The sequence below is a fragment of the Myotis nattereri genome, assembly GCF_964212035.1.
Source record: "Myotis nattereri genome assembly, chromosome: 9".
Lineage (NCBI taxonomy): Eukaryota > Metazoa > Chordata > Mammalia > Chiroptera > Vespertilionidae > Myotis > Myotis nattereri.
In genome coordinates, this window is record NC_138084.1 from 46,850,847 (window position 1) to 46,867,673 (window position 16,827).

General features: G+C 45.0%; 1 protein-coding gene and 1 pseudogene across 10 annotated transcripts in view; one reads left to right on the forward strand and one right to left on the reverse strand.

The window, feature by feature from the left end:
* Nucleotides 1–16,827, reverse strand: part of RSF1 (remodeling and spacing factor 1) — a 130,062-nt gene that overhangs the window by 46,068 nt on the left and 67,167 nt on the right. For all 9 annotated transcript variants that reach the window (XM_081100092.1, XM_081100091.1, XM_081100087.1 and 6 more), the window contains exon 5: nucleotides 5,956–6,110. In XM_081100092.1, coding sequence (XP_080956218.1) covers nucleotides 5,956–6,110 — 155 coding nt within the window. The remainder of the gene's footprint in view (nucleotides 1–5,955; nucleotides 6,111–16,827) is intronic.
* On the forward strand, nucleotides 1,292–1,985 carry LOC308524693 (phosphoethanolamine/phosphocholine phosphatase-like; annotated as a pseudogene). Its single transcript has one exon. The product of its transcript is annotated as a phosphoethanolamine/phosphocholine phosphatase-like (transcript).

Consider the following 16,827-nt stretch of genomic DNA (forward strand, 5'->3'; position numbering starts at 1 on the left):
TATTCCGTAGCCTGAGAATAACAATTAGACAAGTATTTGAGAGCGTCAAGGTTGGTAGTATGACTGACCTTAATATAAGTGGGATAAAAAAAGTCCTTAAGTGCTGATGGGGCTTAGAAACGGGATCAAGAAGGTAGGATTCCAGATGGCTCTGAAATATGACTAAAATTTCCACAGTGGAGGAACTGTACCTCAGAGGTAAAAGAGCATGATAAAAATACTGAAGGAATGTCCAAGACAAATAGAGGAAATAAAGGCATCTAGATAATCTGGAACCAGTGATCACATAAGGAAATAGTAGAAGGTAATACCAGACAGATAGGTTGAGGCCAGTGTGTGAGATTCTGATGCCACTTTAAGAAATTCACACGTTTTTAGAATGCAATTCTAATTACCTTTAAAACAAAAAGTCAATTATTCAGTTAGTGAACTTTTTAGGCCATATGATGACATTTTGGGAGGCATTACATTTTAAAAAATATATGCTTATTGATGTCAGAGAGGAAGAGAGAGGGATAGAGAGATAGAAACATCAATGATGAGAAATAATAAATTAGCTGCCTCCTGCACGCCTCCCACTGGGGACTGAGCTTGCAACCCGGGCAGGTGCCCTGGCCAGGAATTGAACCGTGACCTTCTAGTTCACAGGTCGACGTTCAACCACTGAACCACACTTGCCGGGCAAGGAGGTACCTTATTTATTTATTTATTCATTCATTCATTCATTTATTATATTTTGGTTAATCCTCACACGAGGATTTTTTTCCCCATTGATTTTTAGAGAGAGTGGGAGAGGGAGAGACAGAGAGAAACATGATGAGAGAGACATCAATGGGTTGCCTCTCATACACGCCCGCAATCGAGCTACAATGTCCTTGACTGGAATCAAAACTGAGAACCTTGGACTGAGCTGCTCCAGCTCCCACTCCCGGGCATTTAAAGGGAATGCCCGGGATGGAAGGTAGGTGGAGAAGACAGCCCAGACGCACATCATCTATGGCCCCTCCGGACCTGAGGCACTTCTGAGCCGGAGCCCAAATTCCGAGGGTGGATAAGACACCGACCCCTCCAATTCCGGCCAGCACCCCAGGCTCCATCCTGCGCTCGGATGCCTCCGCGAGCCCCTCTCTCCACTCTGCACTTCAAACTCAGCCCCGACAGACTTTGGCCGCCGCTCCACACCCTGCTGGAGAAGCTCAGAGATCCTGTGCCCCTTTTATTTGAGGAGCTCTTTTGGACGACACAAAATGATGACATCACTCAGGACAAAACTGCTCTAGAGGCTGGCAGGATGGCTATGCAGGGCGCGCTGCGCTTCCTCCTGACCTTCGATTTTGACAAGACTATCGTGGATGAAAACAGTGACTGACTCGATAGTGCAGGAGAGCCTGCGCACCACCTACAGTAAGGGCTACAACGAATACATGCAGCGGGTCAAGTACCTGGGCGAGCAGGGCATGCAGCCAGGACCTGCGTGCCGTCTATGAGGCCATTCCCGACACCCCCCCCCCCCCCCCCCCCCGCCCGTCGCCCCCGGCCTTCCCCAGGCATGGGCGACCTGCTGCAATTTGTGGCCAAGCAGGGAGCCCACTTCGAGGTGATTCTCATCTGGGATGCCAACACCTTCAGCGTGGAGAGCGCTCTGCCACCTGGGCACAGTTCAAGGTGCTCAGCGACTACCTGCGCCAGCGGGCCCAAGACGGCGTGCACTTCGATCGCCTTTTCTACATGGGCGACACGCCAATGACTTCTGCCCCATGGGATGGCTGGCCAGCGGTGATGTGGTGGCCTTCCCGCGCCGTTGCGATCCCATGCACCGCCTGATCCAGGAGGTGCAGAAGGCCGAGCCCAGCTCGTTCCCGCCCCGTGGTGTCGGGGTGTCGTGGGAAACCGCCCACAACGTGCGCTACCAGACCGCTGCCTGCAGGGCGCGCCCCCACGAGGAGTGGGGAAGGGAGATTGGGAAGGACAATCTAGTTTTATAACTTCCTTTCCCTTTGACGTTGGTATGTCCCTCGGAATTTCTAGAATTCCCCGTCCAATCAAGGGCTAAAGGAGGGAGTCCAGAGCCATCCGAACTATATGCAGTTAAACCAGCTCGGCTGCCTCCCTCAGATCCACAGCAAACAGTTAAAAATTCTGGAGTCTGGCTCAACCCGGGTGATACGCATACCTGGGAAGGCAGCAGAGTTTCCTAAAAGCTCGCCCTCTGAACTGGGAAGAGATTCCCTTGCAGGTGAGAGAACTTTTAACTGCTGCCCGGGTGTAACTTCCCCTCTCCAAGGCTTAGGTCAAGGAGAAATCCTCCCGCATTGGATTCCCCACAGAAAGAGAGGAAGCTTTCCACGGACAGCCTCAGGCCTAGATCTCGCTTCACCTACCGTGATCCCATCCTAGATCCCTTTTCTTGCCTCCCTTCCCCTGCCTATTCCACCAGCAACCCCAAAGGAATAAAAGCCAGATGGAACAGTCGCCTCCTGGTGGTGGAACGAGGTAGCACACTGTCGGGCTTGGGTCGGACCAGTCAGGAAGCTCACGGAGGTGCCTCAGTGTCTTCTATCCCAGCCTTGTCTATGCAGCAAGACCAGGAACTTAACCAAAGTCACCCCGGTAGGCTGGGCCCCCTTGGGCCCCCTCCTATCATATGGAACAGAAAGCCCTGATGTTTTAAAGCAGAGCCAGCGAAACCCAAGCCCATCATCTTTGGTGTTTTAGAGCTATTAAAACCAGATGAAGGGGGAAAAAACAAAACGGGGACCCTTGGGCTGATGCTCTAACCACTGAACCAAACCATCCAGGGCAAGCTCCCACTTTTACAGATAACTAGAGGCCCGGTGCACAAAAATTTGTGCACTCGGGGGGAAGGGGGGGTCCCTCAGCCTGGCCTGTGCCCTCTCGCAGTCTGGGACCCCTCGGGAGATAACGACCTGCTGGCTTAGGCCTGCTCCCGGGTGGCAGAGGGCAGGCCCAATCCCTAGGTGCAGCCCCTGGTCGGGCTCAGAGCAGGGCCGATTGGGGAGTTGGGGCGCTGCCCCCTGTCATGCACAGAGCAGGGCGGATCGGGAGGTTGCGGCACCACACCATCACGCACAGAGCAGGGCCGATCAGGGGGTTTCGGAGCTCCCCCGTCACGCACAGAGCAGGGTCAATCAGGGGGTTGGGGCGCCGCACCCTGTCACACACAGAGCCGCAGGGCGATCAGAGGTTGGGGAGCTCCCCCGTATCAGGCACAGAGCAGGGCTGATCAGGGGGTTGGGGGGCCTTTCCCTGTCACGAACAGAGCAGGGTGGATAGGGAGGTTTTGGCCCCGCCCCGTCACACACAGAGCCGCAGGGCGATCAGGGGGTTTGGGCGCTGCCCCCTGTCACACTGATCCCAGTGCTGGGAGGCCTCTCGGCTCCGCTGATCCCAGTGCTGGGAGGCATATTACCTTTTTACTATATAGGACAGAGGCCTGGTGCATGGGTGGGGCTGGCTGGTTTGCCCTGAAGGGTGTCCTGAATCAGGGTGGGGGTCCCCACTGGGGTGCCTGGCCAGCCTGGGTGAGGGGCTGAGGGCTGTTTTCAGGCTGGCGGGTGACGGAAGCTCCCAACCGCTCCTTTTTTTCTTTTTTTCTTTTAATTCCAGGCCAGCTTTAGCTCTGAGGCTCCAGCTCTTAGGCCTGCTGAAAGTAGGTAATCAAAACAATGTATAACTCCAGCTCTGACTCCAGCTCTGAGATCCCAGCTCGCTGAAAGCTGGTTTCTGGGTGTTTTTTTTTTAGCTTCTATATTTGTTAAAATGTTTCAAACTGCAGGCTCAGAGGCCTGCAAGGCAGGCGGGGAACGTTGGTTTCCTCCATCACTGAAGCAAGCAAGCCTCATGTTAGTTTCAAGCTGCCTGGCTGCCAGTCGCCATCTTGACTGACAGTTAATTTGCATATCGCCCTGATTAGCCAATGGGAAGGGTAGCGGTTGTAAGCCAATTACCATGTTTCTCTTTTATTAGATTAGATGTATTTCTTCTTGGCACCTATACAGAATATAATCTTTTTGTATTATGGGCTGAGTCACCCCTTTATATCTCCCAAGGTTAGATATAAAACATGGCCACTTAACTAATCTATATTTATAAAAGCCAAGCGCCTGGAATGACCAGTGGCTATGCCGTGCACTGTGGCAGCCAACTGGCCAGATCAGAGCCCCAACTGCCCTCCCCACAACTTCCCCCGGCCCCTCCCCCCATTGGCCTGCCCCCAATCGGCCCCCATTGGGGCAGGCCAGCCGGACCCAACCAGAGCACAAATTCATGCACTGGTCCTTTAGTCTTTAAAGAAAAAATCCATTTTAGCTGTAAGAAAAAGAGTGGCTATTTTATTCTTTCTCTAGTTCCTATTTCTTTTTCCTCCTTATCTGATTTCCAAATATTCAACCATAATTTTGTTACATTTTGCTTTATTATTCTAACAACATTAGATATTCTCTAGATTGCAGCTTTCAAGCTCCCCACAGAAGGGTAATGTTTATTTATATCTGAGAATGACAAAAATGACAAACCAGAATCACATTTATTTGGTCTTGCTATGGAACAGGACATAATAACTACACCTAAGAGGATGGAGTAAGAAATTGGCCTTTGGGGGCTGAATAAAAAAGTTTACTCTGCCCAGCCAGTGTGGCTCAGTTGTTGAGTATCAACCCATGAACCAGAGGTCACCAGCTTGATTCCCTACCAGGGTACATACCCAGGTTGAGGGCTTGATCCCCAGTAGAGGTGTGCAGGAGGCAGCCAATGGCTGTTTCTCTCTCATCGATGTTTCTATCTCTCTATCCCTCTCCCTCCCTCTCTCTCTAAAATCAATAAAAAGTTTTTTTAAAAAGATTGGGGGGTAGGGGAAGGTCTATTCCTCCAAGCAATGTGTAAGTACAGCATCAAAAGTGCACGGAACCCTGGCACAGTTGGTTGAGCGTCATCCCAATGTGTGGGAAACTGTTTATTGCCTTCACTATCTGATAAGCATAGACAGAGAACCCCCCCGAAGGCTGGGTGCCTTTGAAGCCCTCCCAAAGGTCGGAGCTAGGCGCCACCTCTGTTTGTCCAGACAGTGGTAGCTGAAACTACTCCCCCATTTATAATTATGTAAATCCTTGCTGATGGGCTAGTCTGCCTGTTGCAGGGGGTCACCTGCCTAGGGCTATGCTATGGGTGCATCCCAGATCAATAAAAGCTTGGTGAGGCTGGAGCACAGGGAGAAGTCCTTTGGGACTTGCCGCCTGGTCCCCCAATATTGCAAAATTATCTCGTGTCTTTTTCTCTCATTTGCTGTGCGGCTCCTCTTTCAGATACTGAACCCTACTCCACGCGAGTCGTGGAAGGAAACACTCAACACCAATGCACCAAGGTTCCAATGTGGATCCCCGGTCAGGGAGCTTACAGGAGGCATCCAATCGATATTTCTCTCTCACATCGATGTTTCTCTCTCTCCCTCTCTCTAAATCAATAAAAACATATCCTTGGGTGAGGATTAAATAAAAATGTACACAGAGCCCTGGCCAGGTAACTCAGTTGGTTAGAGTGTCATCCCAATATGCCAAAGTTGCCAGTTTGATCCCTGGTCAGGGCACACAGAAGCAGCAACCAATGAATGCCTCAGAATTGTACCCTTAAAAACGTTTAAAATGATAAATTATAAGTTATGAGTATTTTACCACAATAAGTTTGCTAAGTAGCTTCACATTCCTAAATCAGTAAAAGATTATGTTTTGATGGTCTGAACATTTTCATTTAAATTTTTTAAATGTCCAATATAAACGAGCAAAATACTCATTTTTCAATTTGCTTTTAACTTAAAAGAAAGATCAACCTTCTTTTACAGGAAGCCTAACAATTTTTCAAATCGAGAGAATTCCAATTTAAATAGTTAGGAAGAGGAGTGAAAGAAGACAAGAAATTACAAAACAAAACACACAAAAAAACCTTGTTTAGATGTTTCTTCCTCCTTTTTAGTCTCCTCATCATCTAAGCTGGGACTGTCCCGGGAAGAGCTGTCCTGTTGGCTGGAGCTTTTCAATAGTACAGGATCAATTTGTGCTTTCAGGAGTGCAAGAGTCTCAGCCAACTCGTTTCGATTTCTAAACAGGGGAAAAAATAAGGCAACATAAAAATCTTTCTTCTATTCTAAAGAATTTTCAGAATAATACGTATTAGAAATTAAAATTTAAAAACAAAAACACTTTAAGAACAACCAAATCACTAGTACAAGCTAAACTGAATTAACTTTGAATTTTAAAATTAAGTATTAGAAATGAAAACATATTAAAATACACTAGTTTCCAAAAAGTAATCTTAAGACTATTCTCTGTATTTATTAGAATGGCAATGCAAATCTCTGGCTGAAAAGAACAGCTAGGAAGAAATTAGGCAAAAATCAAACTCTGATAATTTTTTAAAGTACTATGCAATACAAAAATAAATGTAAAATTTGCTTGAAGAAGCATTTCTTTTAATAGAATAATTCAAGTTCTTGATTCAATTTGAAAAAAGACCTATTTTCCACCTACAGAGAGAATAACATTTGATATTGTTACAAAATTATGATCCAAGACTTTCTGAGTAATTATGGCAAAAAGTCAGCTGTAATAACACAGTTCAAAAACCTAAGAATTTGGGTTACTGATGTTGTTTTGTCAATTACAGTTTGCAGCTTCCAGAAGGGAATTCATTTTGAATCAAAGATACAGGAAAATATCAAATAAATATGATTTTAACTTATATATTTTCTACTTTTACTATCAAAACCAGAGATCTGATATGCTCAATTTAAATGCTATATTCAAACAAGAAACTTTAGTTGGATATTTTTCCTGCTCAGATAAACACTATGTAACAGTGAAGATAAGGAAACCCTGGACTAAGAGTTGGGACACTTAGTTCTATTTCTGCCACTAAGTTAACTAATCAGCACAAAGAGCTTCCTATCTGTGTTCTCAAAGGCCTCTGTACGCAAATCTAAATCTATGTACAGACAATCCTCGCGTTATGTTGGACTCGACGTTTCGTGGTTACGTTGCCATCTCCCATTTATCTATATAAAAAAAAAGTTCCGTCATTTCGATGTATGTACATATGTGCTTTATGTTTTTCATTATTTACTTACCACAAGTAAGGTCAGGAATTGTTATCTTTCTTTTAAATTTTTTTTACTGTTTCACTTCATTACTGTTGTGTATGTGCTCCATGTGAGTGACGTAGGTGCTTATGTGGGTGGGTTCCGACTTATGGTAAAAATCGTGTTACTTTGTGCTGTAGGAACAGATCTCCGACGTAAACCGAGGACCTACCGTGATTAGTATTAAGATGAAATTACTTGTTTTCTTATCTGTCATGACACATAGGCCCTCTATCCTCCTATCCCTTCAACCTCCATTCCAGCTAACCTCTACTCCTTGAGAGCAATGACACTGCCTCATGAAGCAGGAGTTAAAAAATGTTTAATCATATATAATAAAAGCCTAATATGCTAAGTGTCCAGTCATCCATTCAACCAATCAAAGCATAATATACTAATGATATGCTAAGGCCACGCAACCGCTCATTATGACTTGCACTGACTACCAGGGGGCAGACAGTCGACCGGTCGACCAGTCACTATGACGTGCACTGACCACCAAGGGGCAGATGCTCCGACCAGTAGGTTAGCTTGCTGCTGGTGTCCAGCTGATCAGGACTGAGCGAGATGGGCCAGACATGTCCTGGAGCCCTCCCGTGGTCCTTCCCCAGCTGGCCAACCTCCCACATCCCTATCCGGCCCAGATCGTGCACTGGTGGGGTCCCTCGGCCTGGCATGTGCCCTTTCACAATCTGGGATCCTTCGGGGGATGTGGAGACCTGGTTTTGGCCCGATCCCACAGGCCAGGCCGAGGGTCCCCACTGGTGCATGAATTCGTGCACTGGGCCCCTAGTAACTGAATAAAATCCCTGTTCCAAAACTATATGGCTGTGTGTCCTAGACAGCTCATCTATCTTCCACTAGGCCTCAGCTTCCTTACCTATAAAAGACCGTATTCTCTCAAGTATTATTAAATTGGCCTCTTAAAAAACTATAAATTGAAGTGATGAATATATTTCAGAAATTAAAATGGCAACCATTCTGTCATTGTGCATGGATTATAGATATAATATGACCATATCCAATTAAATGAACAGTTTAGAATTTTAATTCTCTAATAGTAGAAGGGCAGATTAGATGCTCTTTAAAGATCTTGTTTGGTACTGCCTTCACTTTACAAAAAGGAGAATTAAAAGCTAAAGACACTAAATAAATTTATTTTTGGCAAAGTTCCTATCTCTTAACATCATTAAGCCAACCGGCTTCTAACCTAAGGCTCTATCCACTTAATGTTATTACTTCTCATATTTCATTGAGAATTCCTATTACTTTTTGAGGTCACACTGGGAACTGAAGAATATATTTAAGTTTGTTACTGTACCTATTTAAAACATTTCCAAACATTAGAAGAGAGCCAATATTGCTAGAAAATCCATGCCAATTATTTTCTCTATTCTAAGCAGCAAAGGAATTTAGAAGAAAAATTTAGTTTTCTGTACTTTCACTAAGGACTAAAGTGGTGATGAAATACTTGTAACAAATATTATTCATCCATGGCAATTTTCACTTGAATATTAATTGGAACAACTGTATAATGGCTAGAGCTTAAATTTTTGTGCTTTTGAAACCTATTGCAACACTTGCTTAAACCATATAAAACTGCAATAACTATGTATGGTACCAGCTGGGAAATATTGAGGGAAACTACAAAAAGTACATGACTGTCTGACCTGGACAGGGTTGCTCAATGGTTAAGCAAAAGGTGTACCAAAAGGTGTCAAATTCGATTCTAGGTCAAGGGCAAGTACCTGGGTTTCAGGCTCTCAACCAGTGGATGTATCTCTCTCACATTGATGTTTATCTCTGTCTCTCCCTCCCCTCCTTCCATCCCTGCCTCCCACTCTCTGAAAAGCAATGGGAAAAATATCCTCAAGTGAGAATTAACAAAAACAACAACAATAAAAAAACACACACAAAGCTGTACACCTGAAAAAAGTAACAAAATCACATGGTTTAATGAATTTAACTACTTTTACTCTTTTGTAAGTAACTTACTAAGTTTTGTTTAAACTTAAAATATAGTTGTTTATCAGTTAATACTTCCTATCTATATACCTCATATATACTTATGTTATAAATATTACAACAGACAGAAATGGAACTTGCTATTTTTTTTAATATATTTTATTGATTTTTCACAGAGAGGAAGAGAGAGAGATAGAGAGTTAGAAACATTGATGAGAGAGAAACATCGACCAGCTGCCTCTTGCACATCTCCCACTGGGGATGTGCCCGCAACCAAGGTACATGCCCTTGACTGGAATCGAACCCGGGACCTTTCAGTCCACAGGCCGACGCTCTACCCACTGAGCCAAACCGGTTTCGGCTGGAACTTGCTATTTAATAAAATCGTTTTAAAACTGTGGTGATGCTATGGTATTACAGTTTTTAAAAAAGACTATTCTTTCAAGTAGTTTTATGTTCACAGCACTGAGAAGGTTCAGAGATTTCCCACATACTCCCTTTTATACAAGTAGAAATACAATGTAAGTTTATTAATTCAATGAAATAAGGAAACAACAATGTGTTAATCAGGTGTTTAGAATTTGGTTTTAAATATATTTTTATTGATTTCAAAGAGGTAGGGAGAGGGAGAGAGAGATAGAAACATCAATGATAAGAGAGAATCATTGATTGGTTGCCTCCTGCACGCCCCACACTGGGAACTGAGCCTGCAACCCAGGCATGTGCCCTGACCGGGAATTGATCCATAGCCTCCTGATTCATAGGTTGACCCTCAACCACTGAGCCACACAGGCTGGGCTAGAATTTGGCTTTAAATAATACTACATAGCTCGGAAAAGTTGTCTGGCACACTGCAGATTTAAATTCACATGTTCATAGGCGTTCTTCAAAAAGGTTTACAGAAATCCAAGATGGTGGCCGACAGGACAGCAGAGAGTGTGAGTGAGAGAGAGAAAGGGGAGTGTGTGGACGTGTGGGCGTGTGTGCATGTGTGAGTGAGGGACAGTTATATCCCACAGGACTTCTAGGGTCTGGAGAACCAGGTTCCTCTAGCCGGGCAGACACTACCACAGGTGAAATCTCTCCGGGGAGGCCGCCCCATCTTCAAGGGGAGAGCGGCCTCACCTCCACTCGGGGAGACCTCAGACTCCACCGGACCCGACAGCCACACCGGCCAGGGACCAGCTGCCTCTGCTGCGAACCCACAAACACTGAGACTCCAGCCTCCCGGCTGCAGGCGCCTAAACAGTTTGTCCAGGGGCAAAGAAAATGGTGGCCGAATACGCGGACAGGTCCAGCGCCTTCTCACAGAGCAGATAGAAGAAACAGCTAAATCGAATAGCATCCACCTGGAATTGGCGAATTAAACACAGCTGAAGAGACAATCGTGGCTGGAAGAGTCAGAGGTCTCATGGAAAGAGGTGGGATTGGGGACCTGGGCTGGAAGGAGAAACACGCACAGCCGGGAACAGAGTGTCGGAGGGAGACTGCGCTGCACCAAGTCGCCGTACATTGGGGAGACGTGTAGCGCTTGACTTGGAAGGCGGTCCACAGGGCTGCTGGCAGTGGGGGACTCCAGAAAGGCAGCCTTAAGTTCTGCACTGGCCGCACAGTGCAGGGGGGAGAGACAAAGCAGCGGTGACTATGGGGATAAAAGGGTGTTGGTCATCCAGATATCAAGCTATATTACCAAGCCACGGTTCTCAAAACTTCCTTGGTACTGGCACAAGAACAGACATATAGACAAATAAAAGAGAACAGAGAACCCAGAAATAGACCCAAGCCATTATGCTCAATTAATATTTACAAAGGAGGCAAGAGCATACAACGGAGTCAAGACAATCTCTTCAATAAATGGTGCTGGGAAATTTTGTCAGATACATGCAAAAAAATGAAACTAGATCACCAACTTACACCATACACAAAAACAAATCCAAAATGGTTAAACGACTTAAATGAAAGATGGGAAACCATAAAATCTTAGAAGACTCCATAGGCAGCAAAATATCAGACATATGTCATAGCAATATCTTTACTGATACAGCTCCTCAGGCAGTGGTTCTCAACCTTCCTAATGCCGCGACCCTTTAATACAGTTCCTCATGTTGTGGTGAACCCCATTTTCATTGTTACAAATTGAACATAATTAAAGCATAGTGATTAGTCACAAAAACAGTAGGTAATTATATATGTGTTTTCCGATGGTCTTAGGCGACCCCTGTGAAAGGGTCGTTCGACCCCCAAAGGGGTCACGACCCACAGGTTGAGAACCGCTGTCATAGGGAAATGGAAACTAAGGAGAACATAAACAAATGGGAATACATCAAAATAAGAAGCTTCTGCACAGCAAAAGAAACCATCAACAAAAAAACAAGAAAGCTCACTTCATGGGAGAACATATTTACCAATGTTATCACCGATATGGGTTTAATCTCCAAAATTTACAGGGAACTGATACAACTTAACAAAAGCAAGATAAACGATCCAATAAAAAAATGGGCAAAGGACCTAAATAGACACTTTTCGAAAGAGGACATACAGAGGCCGGGAGACATATGAAAACATGCTGAAAGTCAATCATCATCCAAGAGATGCAAATCAAAACAACAATGAGGTACCATCTCACACTTGTCAGAATGGCTATCATCAACAAATCAACAAATGACAAGTGCTGGCAAGGATGCGGCCACTGTGGGAGATAGTATGGAGTTTCCTCAAAAAGTTAAAAATGGAACTCCCATTTGACCCAGTAATCCCACTTCTAGGAATATATCCCAAGAAAGCAGGGACACCAATCAGAAAGGATATATGCACCCCTATGTTCATAGCAGCACAATTTACAATAGTTAAGATTTAGGAACAGCCTAAGGGGCCAGGGGTGGGGGATCAATCGGGGAAAAAGACATACTTTAAACAATAAAGAAAAAAAAAGGTTAACAGTAACCCAGCACCAGTTCTCTAAAATCTGTGGTTGTTACCAAAGAAAACTGTGTTCACAAATCCTATACATGCATTTGCTACTGAACAAATGCCACATAAACCATATTATGTTTATCATAAATAAATGTTTGTACATGGAAAGAATATTTTTTTAAAGGAGAAGTACAGGGAATAAAACCTGGAATAATGATCATGAATGACAGGATGTAAAAGATATACCAATGGAATTATGCCTTTCTTTTTTCTGCTGACAAATATTTACGAAAAAGTGATTCAAACTTTAGGGTTAGAAATACTGTAAGAAAAGCCAATCATTAAAAAGGTTGGGAGAAAAAACAAAAATAAATCTTTATTGAACATTAGCTAGGGTTCCATTATGATTTCTCATGTATTCCTCACAACAACTGTATTGAGGAAGTGTTATCTATCAACTTTAAGGTGCAGGAAAGAGAGTATAGAGAAATTAAGTGATCTGCCCACAGAAGGTAAATAGAGGAACATAAGTTCAAATACACTTGATAACTCTAACATCTTTGCTCTTTCTCTCACATCATGCATATAACATAAATTTAAAACAGTGTACAAGTGAAGCTATTTTAAGCATGTATGTCTAATCTACACTAATAAAAGACATACATGCAAATTGACCATACCTTTGCTATACCTTAAGCCACGCCTGCCAGCCAATCAGAGCAACCATATGCAAATTAACCCAACCAAGATGGCGACCGGCAGTCATGGAGATGGAGCAAGCAGGAGGCTTGGTTGCCCCAATGATGGAGGAAGCCAAGCTTCCCAGCTGCCCCGGCTGGCTCTAAGCTCCACTCAAAGCAACAAAGTTTCAATTATAGAAGGTAAATAAACCCCAGGTACCTGCTTTCAGCCCGCCGAGGACACAGAGCTGGAGGGAGCAGGAGGCCCGTCTTGGCCGGCTCTGAGCTCCAAAGTTTCAATTATAGAAGGTAAATAAATCCCAGAATAAAAAATTTAAAAAAGAAAGAAAAAAGGAGAGCCTGGGAGCTTCCGTTGCCAGGGAGGCTTGGCCAGCCTGAAAATGGCCCTCAGCCCCTCACCCAGACTGGCCAGGCACCTCAGTGGGGACCCCCCACCCTAAAGAGGGTGTGGCCAGCCTGCAAACAGCCATCAGCCCCTCGCCCAGGCTGGCCAAACCTCCATGGGGTGAGGGTCTCCACTTGGGGGGGCTTGACCAGCCTGCAAACAGCCATCAGCCCCTCACCCAGGCTGGCCAGGCACCCCAGTGGGGACCCCCACCCTGAAGGAGGTGTGGCCAGCCTGAAAACAGCCATCAGCCCCTCACCCAGGCTGGCCAAACCTCCATGGGGTGAGGGTCCCCAATGGGGGGAGGGAAGCTTGACCAGCCTGCAAACAAACATCAGCCCCTCACCTAGGCTGGCCAGGCACCCCATTGGGACCCCCACCCTGATCCAGGACACCCTTTAGGGCAAACCAGCTAGCTCCCACCTGTGCACCAGGCCTCTATCCTATATAGTAAAAGGGTAATATGCAAACTGACCCTAACAGCAGAACGACTGGGAATGACTGGTCACTATGACACACACTGACCACCAGGGGCCAGACGCTCAATGCAGGAGCTGCCCCCTGGTGGTCAGTGCACTCCCACAGGGGGAGCTCTGCTCAGCCACAAGCCAGGCTGACGGCTGCCAGTACAGTGGTGGTGGTGGGAGCCTCTCCCGCCTCCTCAACAGCGCTAAGGATGTCTGACTGCAGCTTAGGCCTGCTCCCCGCTGGCAAGTTGACATCCCCCAAGGGCTCCCGGGCTGCCAGAGGGATGTCTGACTGCCAGCTTAGGCCCAATTCCCCCAGGGAGCGGGTCTAAGCTAGTAGGTGGTCATCCCCCGAGGGGTCCCAGACTGCGAGAGGGCACAGGCCAGGCTGAGGGACCCCCCACCGAGTGCACAAATTTTTGTGCACCGGGCCTCTAGTCAATAATAATCATAATTACTTTTCTCTGTCATATTTTCCTCACCTACAAATTAGGAGAGAATATTTCTTACATAAATATGCAATGTTGATATAGGAAATAACAAAAGGGGTGGTAAAACATGAACAGAGCCTCACTCAATGTATGTATTCAGAGAGAGAGAGATGGTGATTAAATTTTATTTCAGGACTACTTTGTTTATCTCCATTTAGTAAGTTAACTATATGAAGGACCCATATTAAAATATAAAAAAAGGGTGCTTCTAAAACAATCACTCACAAGCTCATTCAATTCAAATATTCAAAATTTCTATGGATTATTTCTTCAAACAATTAACATTTAACATTAATATACATAAGCCAGTGGTTATAGATCTAATTCTCCCTATTTTAGTGATAGAGTCTCTGATATTTTCCAAATTAATACAAACTATGAATATTAATGGAAGAAACTGTAATTAAGTTGCAAAAATAGAATATTAGAGACACAGAGACTCTGAAAGGTCCCAGTGTCATTCATTGATTTTTAAAAAGTTGTATTTCAAGGTTTTATATTAAATGTTTTTATTCAAATATATCAGTCAATAAAAATAAGAAATCAAGATTTTAAAAAACAATTATGGTGAAAAAGCACAATTTCCCTCAGATTTCTTCAGAACCCCAGTAAAGAAATGCATACACAGTAAAAATCAAAAGTATACTAAAGTATCAGATGAAATGGGCAAAATAAAATAATCTACACTAATAAAAGAGAAACATGCAAATTGGTGTCACTCTGCTATGCCCACCAGGCAATCAGAGCAACTATGCAAATTAACCCAACAAAGATGGCGGTTAATTTTCATACGCAGGCATGGAGCGAAGACTGAAGGCTCCGGCCAGAGTGAAGACTGAAGACCGAAGACTGAAGACTGAAGAGGCTTGGCTTCTCCACTACAGCTGCAGCGGAGAAGCCAAGCCTCGCTGCGGCCAGACCAAATGCCTAGGTCCCAGGTGCCGAAGGATAACCGGTGCCGGCAGCCAGGGAAAGGAAGGCCTATTGCGCGAATCTTCATGCAACGGGCCTCTAATTGGGAATAAAAAGATTATCCTAATAGAAAACTATCTATATATATAAAAGCCTAAGCAACCGGAATGCCAGAACAACCAGAACAACCGGTCAGAATGACACGCATTGTTCATCAGGGGGCAGATGCTCAATGCAGGAGCTGTCCTCTGGTGGTCAGTTTGCTCCCACAGCCAACCTCCCGCAGCCGGCCAACCTCCCCTGGTCCCTCCCCGCTGCTGGCCAATCTTCCACAGTCCCTCCCCCTGTACAGCAGGAAGGCCCCGGCGGGCAGCTGGAAGGCCCCCACCCATTCATGAATTTCGTGCACCAGGCCTCTAGTCTATATACATAAAAAGCTAATATGCTAAGTGTCCAACCATCCTACCGGTCGCTATGTTGCGCACTGACCACCAGGGGACAGACGCTCAATGCAGGAGCTGCCGTGACAGGCACTGGCCATTTACAGAGAAACGGCACCGCAGACCTGGCACCCCCAAAGCAACACTCGGCTTTCCCCAAGTGGGACACAGGCCCCACAACCACCCCGGAGCAAGAACCCACCTAACCGCAGCCGACACTGCTGAGAACCCATGGCGCAAAATGCAGCCCACAGCCCAGTCCAGCCCGGAAACGTTGGCTGTGGGCGCCAGGTAATGATGTCACGCAGCAACACCCAGCATCTTCTCCCTAGTGACTAGCGTCCTTGGAGTTTCTTAAGCCCAGGAACATGACTTGCTTTATAGCCTCAGGTGCAAATGCAAACATTTCACATTTTAACCAAATGTCTGTGAAGTGTTTTTCCCATGCCTCATTTCATTTGATCCTCACAGAAGTCCTGCAGTAGGTAGATAGGAAACTCGGTGGAATCCTATTTTCTTTTCACTAGCCAAAAAACAGAGATTTAGAAAGTTTAGAAACTTGACCTGACTGAAAAGGAGAAATGATGGACCTTGAAAATGAATGCCGGTTTTCTCACTGTGCAGAATATAATCAAGCACTGCTGCAGTTAAATATTTTACCCTTTGTTCTCCCTGCATGATCTACAATAATAATCTGCTTTGTGTTGATATTTACTGCTGTGTTGCTGACAATTACCTGAAAGAGAAGTTGGGGTGCTTCCTCGGCTGGAAAAAGTTTAGCTACATTAGAAAGCAGGTCAAATTAAGCAAGTTTATCTATATATATGAAGCTCTCGCTGGTGCCAAATGACGCTTGTGTTTCGATCTGTCATTGTCGCTCTTGAATTTAGTTGGCACTTCTATTATAGAGAAAGGGTGAATAGCAATAATAAAATATTTCTTCTAATTAATTTCCTTTCAATGTGCACAAATTCGTGCACTGGGCCACTAGTAGCTAAATAAGAACCAAATAATACTATTCTTATATTTTTGTCTAACAATGTTTTTTATTGGGTAGGGGTGGGGGTGCACACATTTATTACCAATGTATTGCTTATCTTTTACACTGTGGCTTCCTGAAATACAAGGTATATGTCTTGGTATGAACCACACTGCTAAATATATTTATTTAGTTGACAAATAATGGATATTATGTTGAGCACAAAGCTAGGTCTTGATAATTCTCAAACTTCTGAAAAAAAGAACTACACCAGCCTCAGTGATTATATCTGAACTAGAGGCCCAGTGCACGAATTCAGCCAGCCCCGCCCCATGGTCGAACAACCAGTCAAGGGGACAATTTGCATATTCCCCTTCTATTATATAGGATGAGGCCCAGCGCACGAATTCGTGCATGGGTGGGGTCC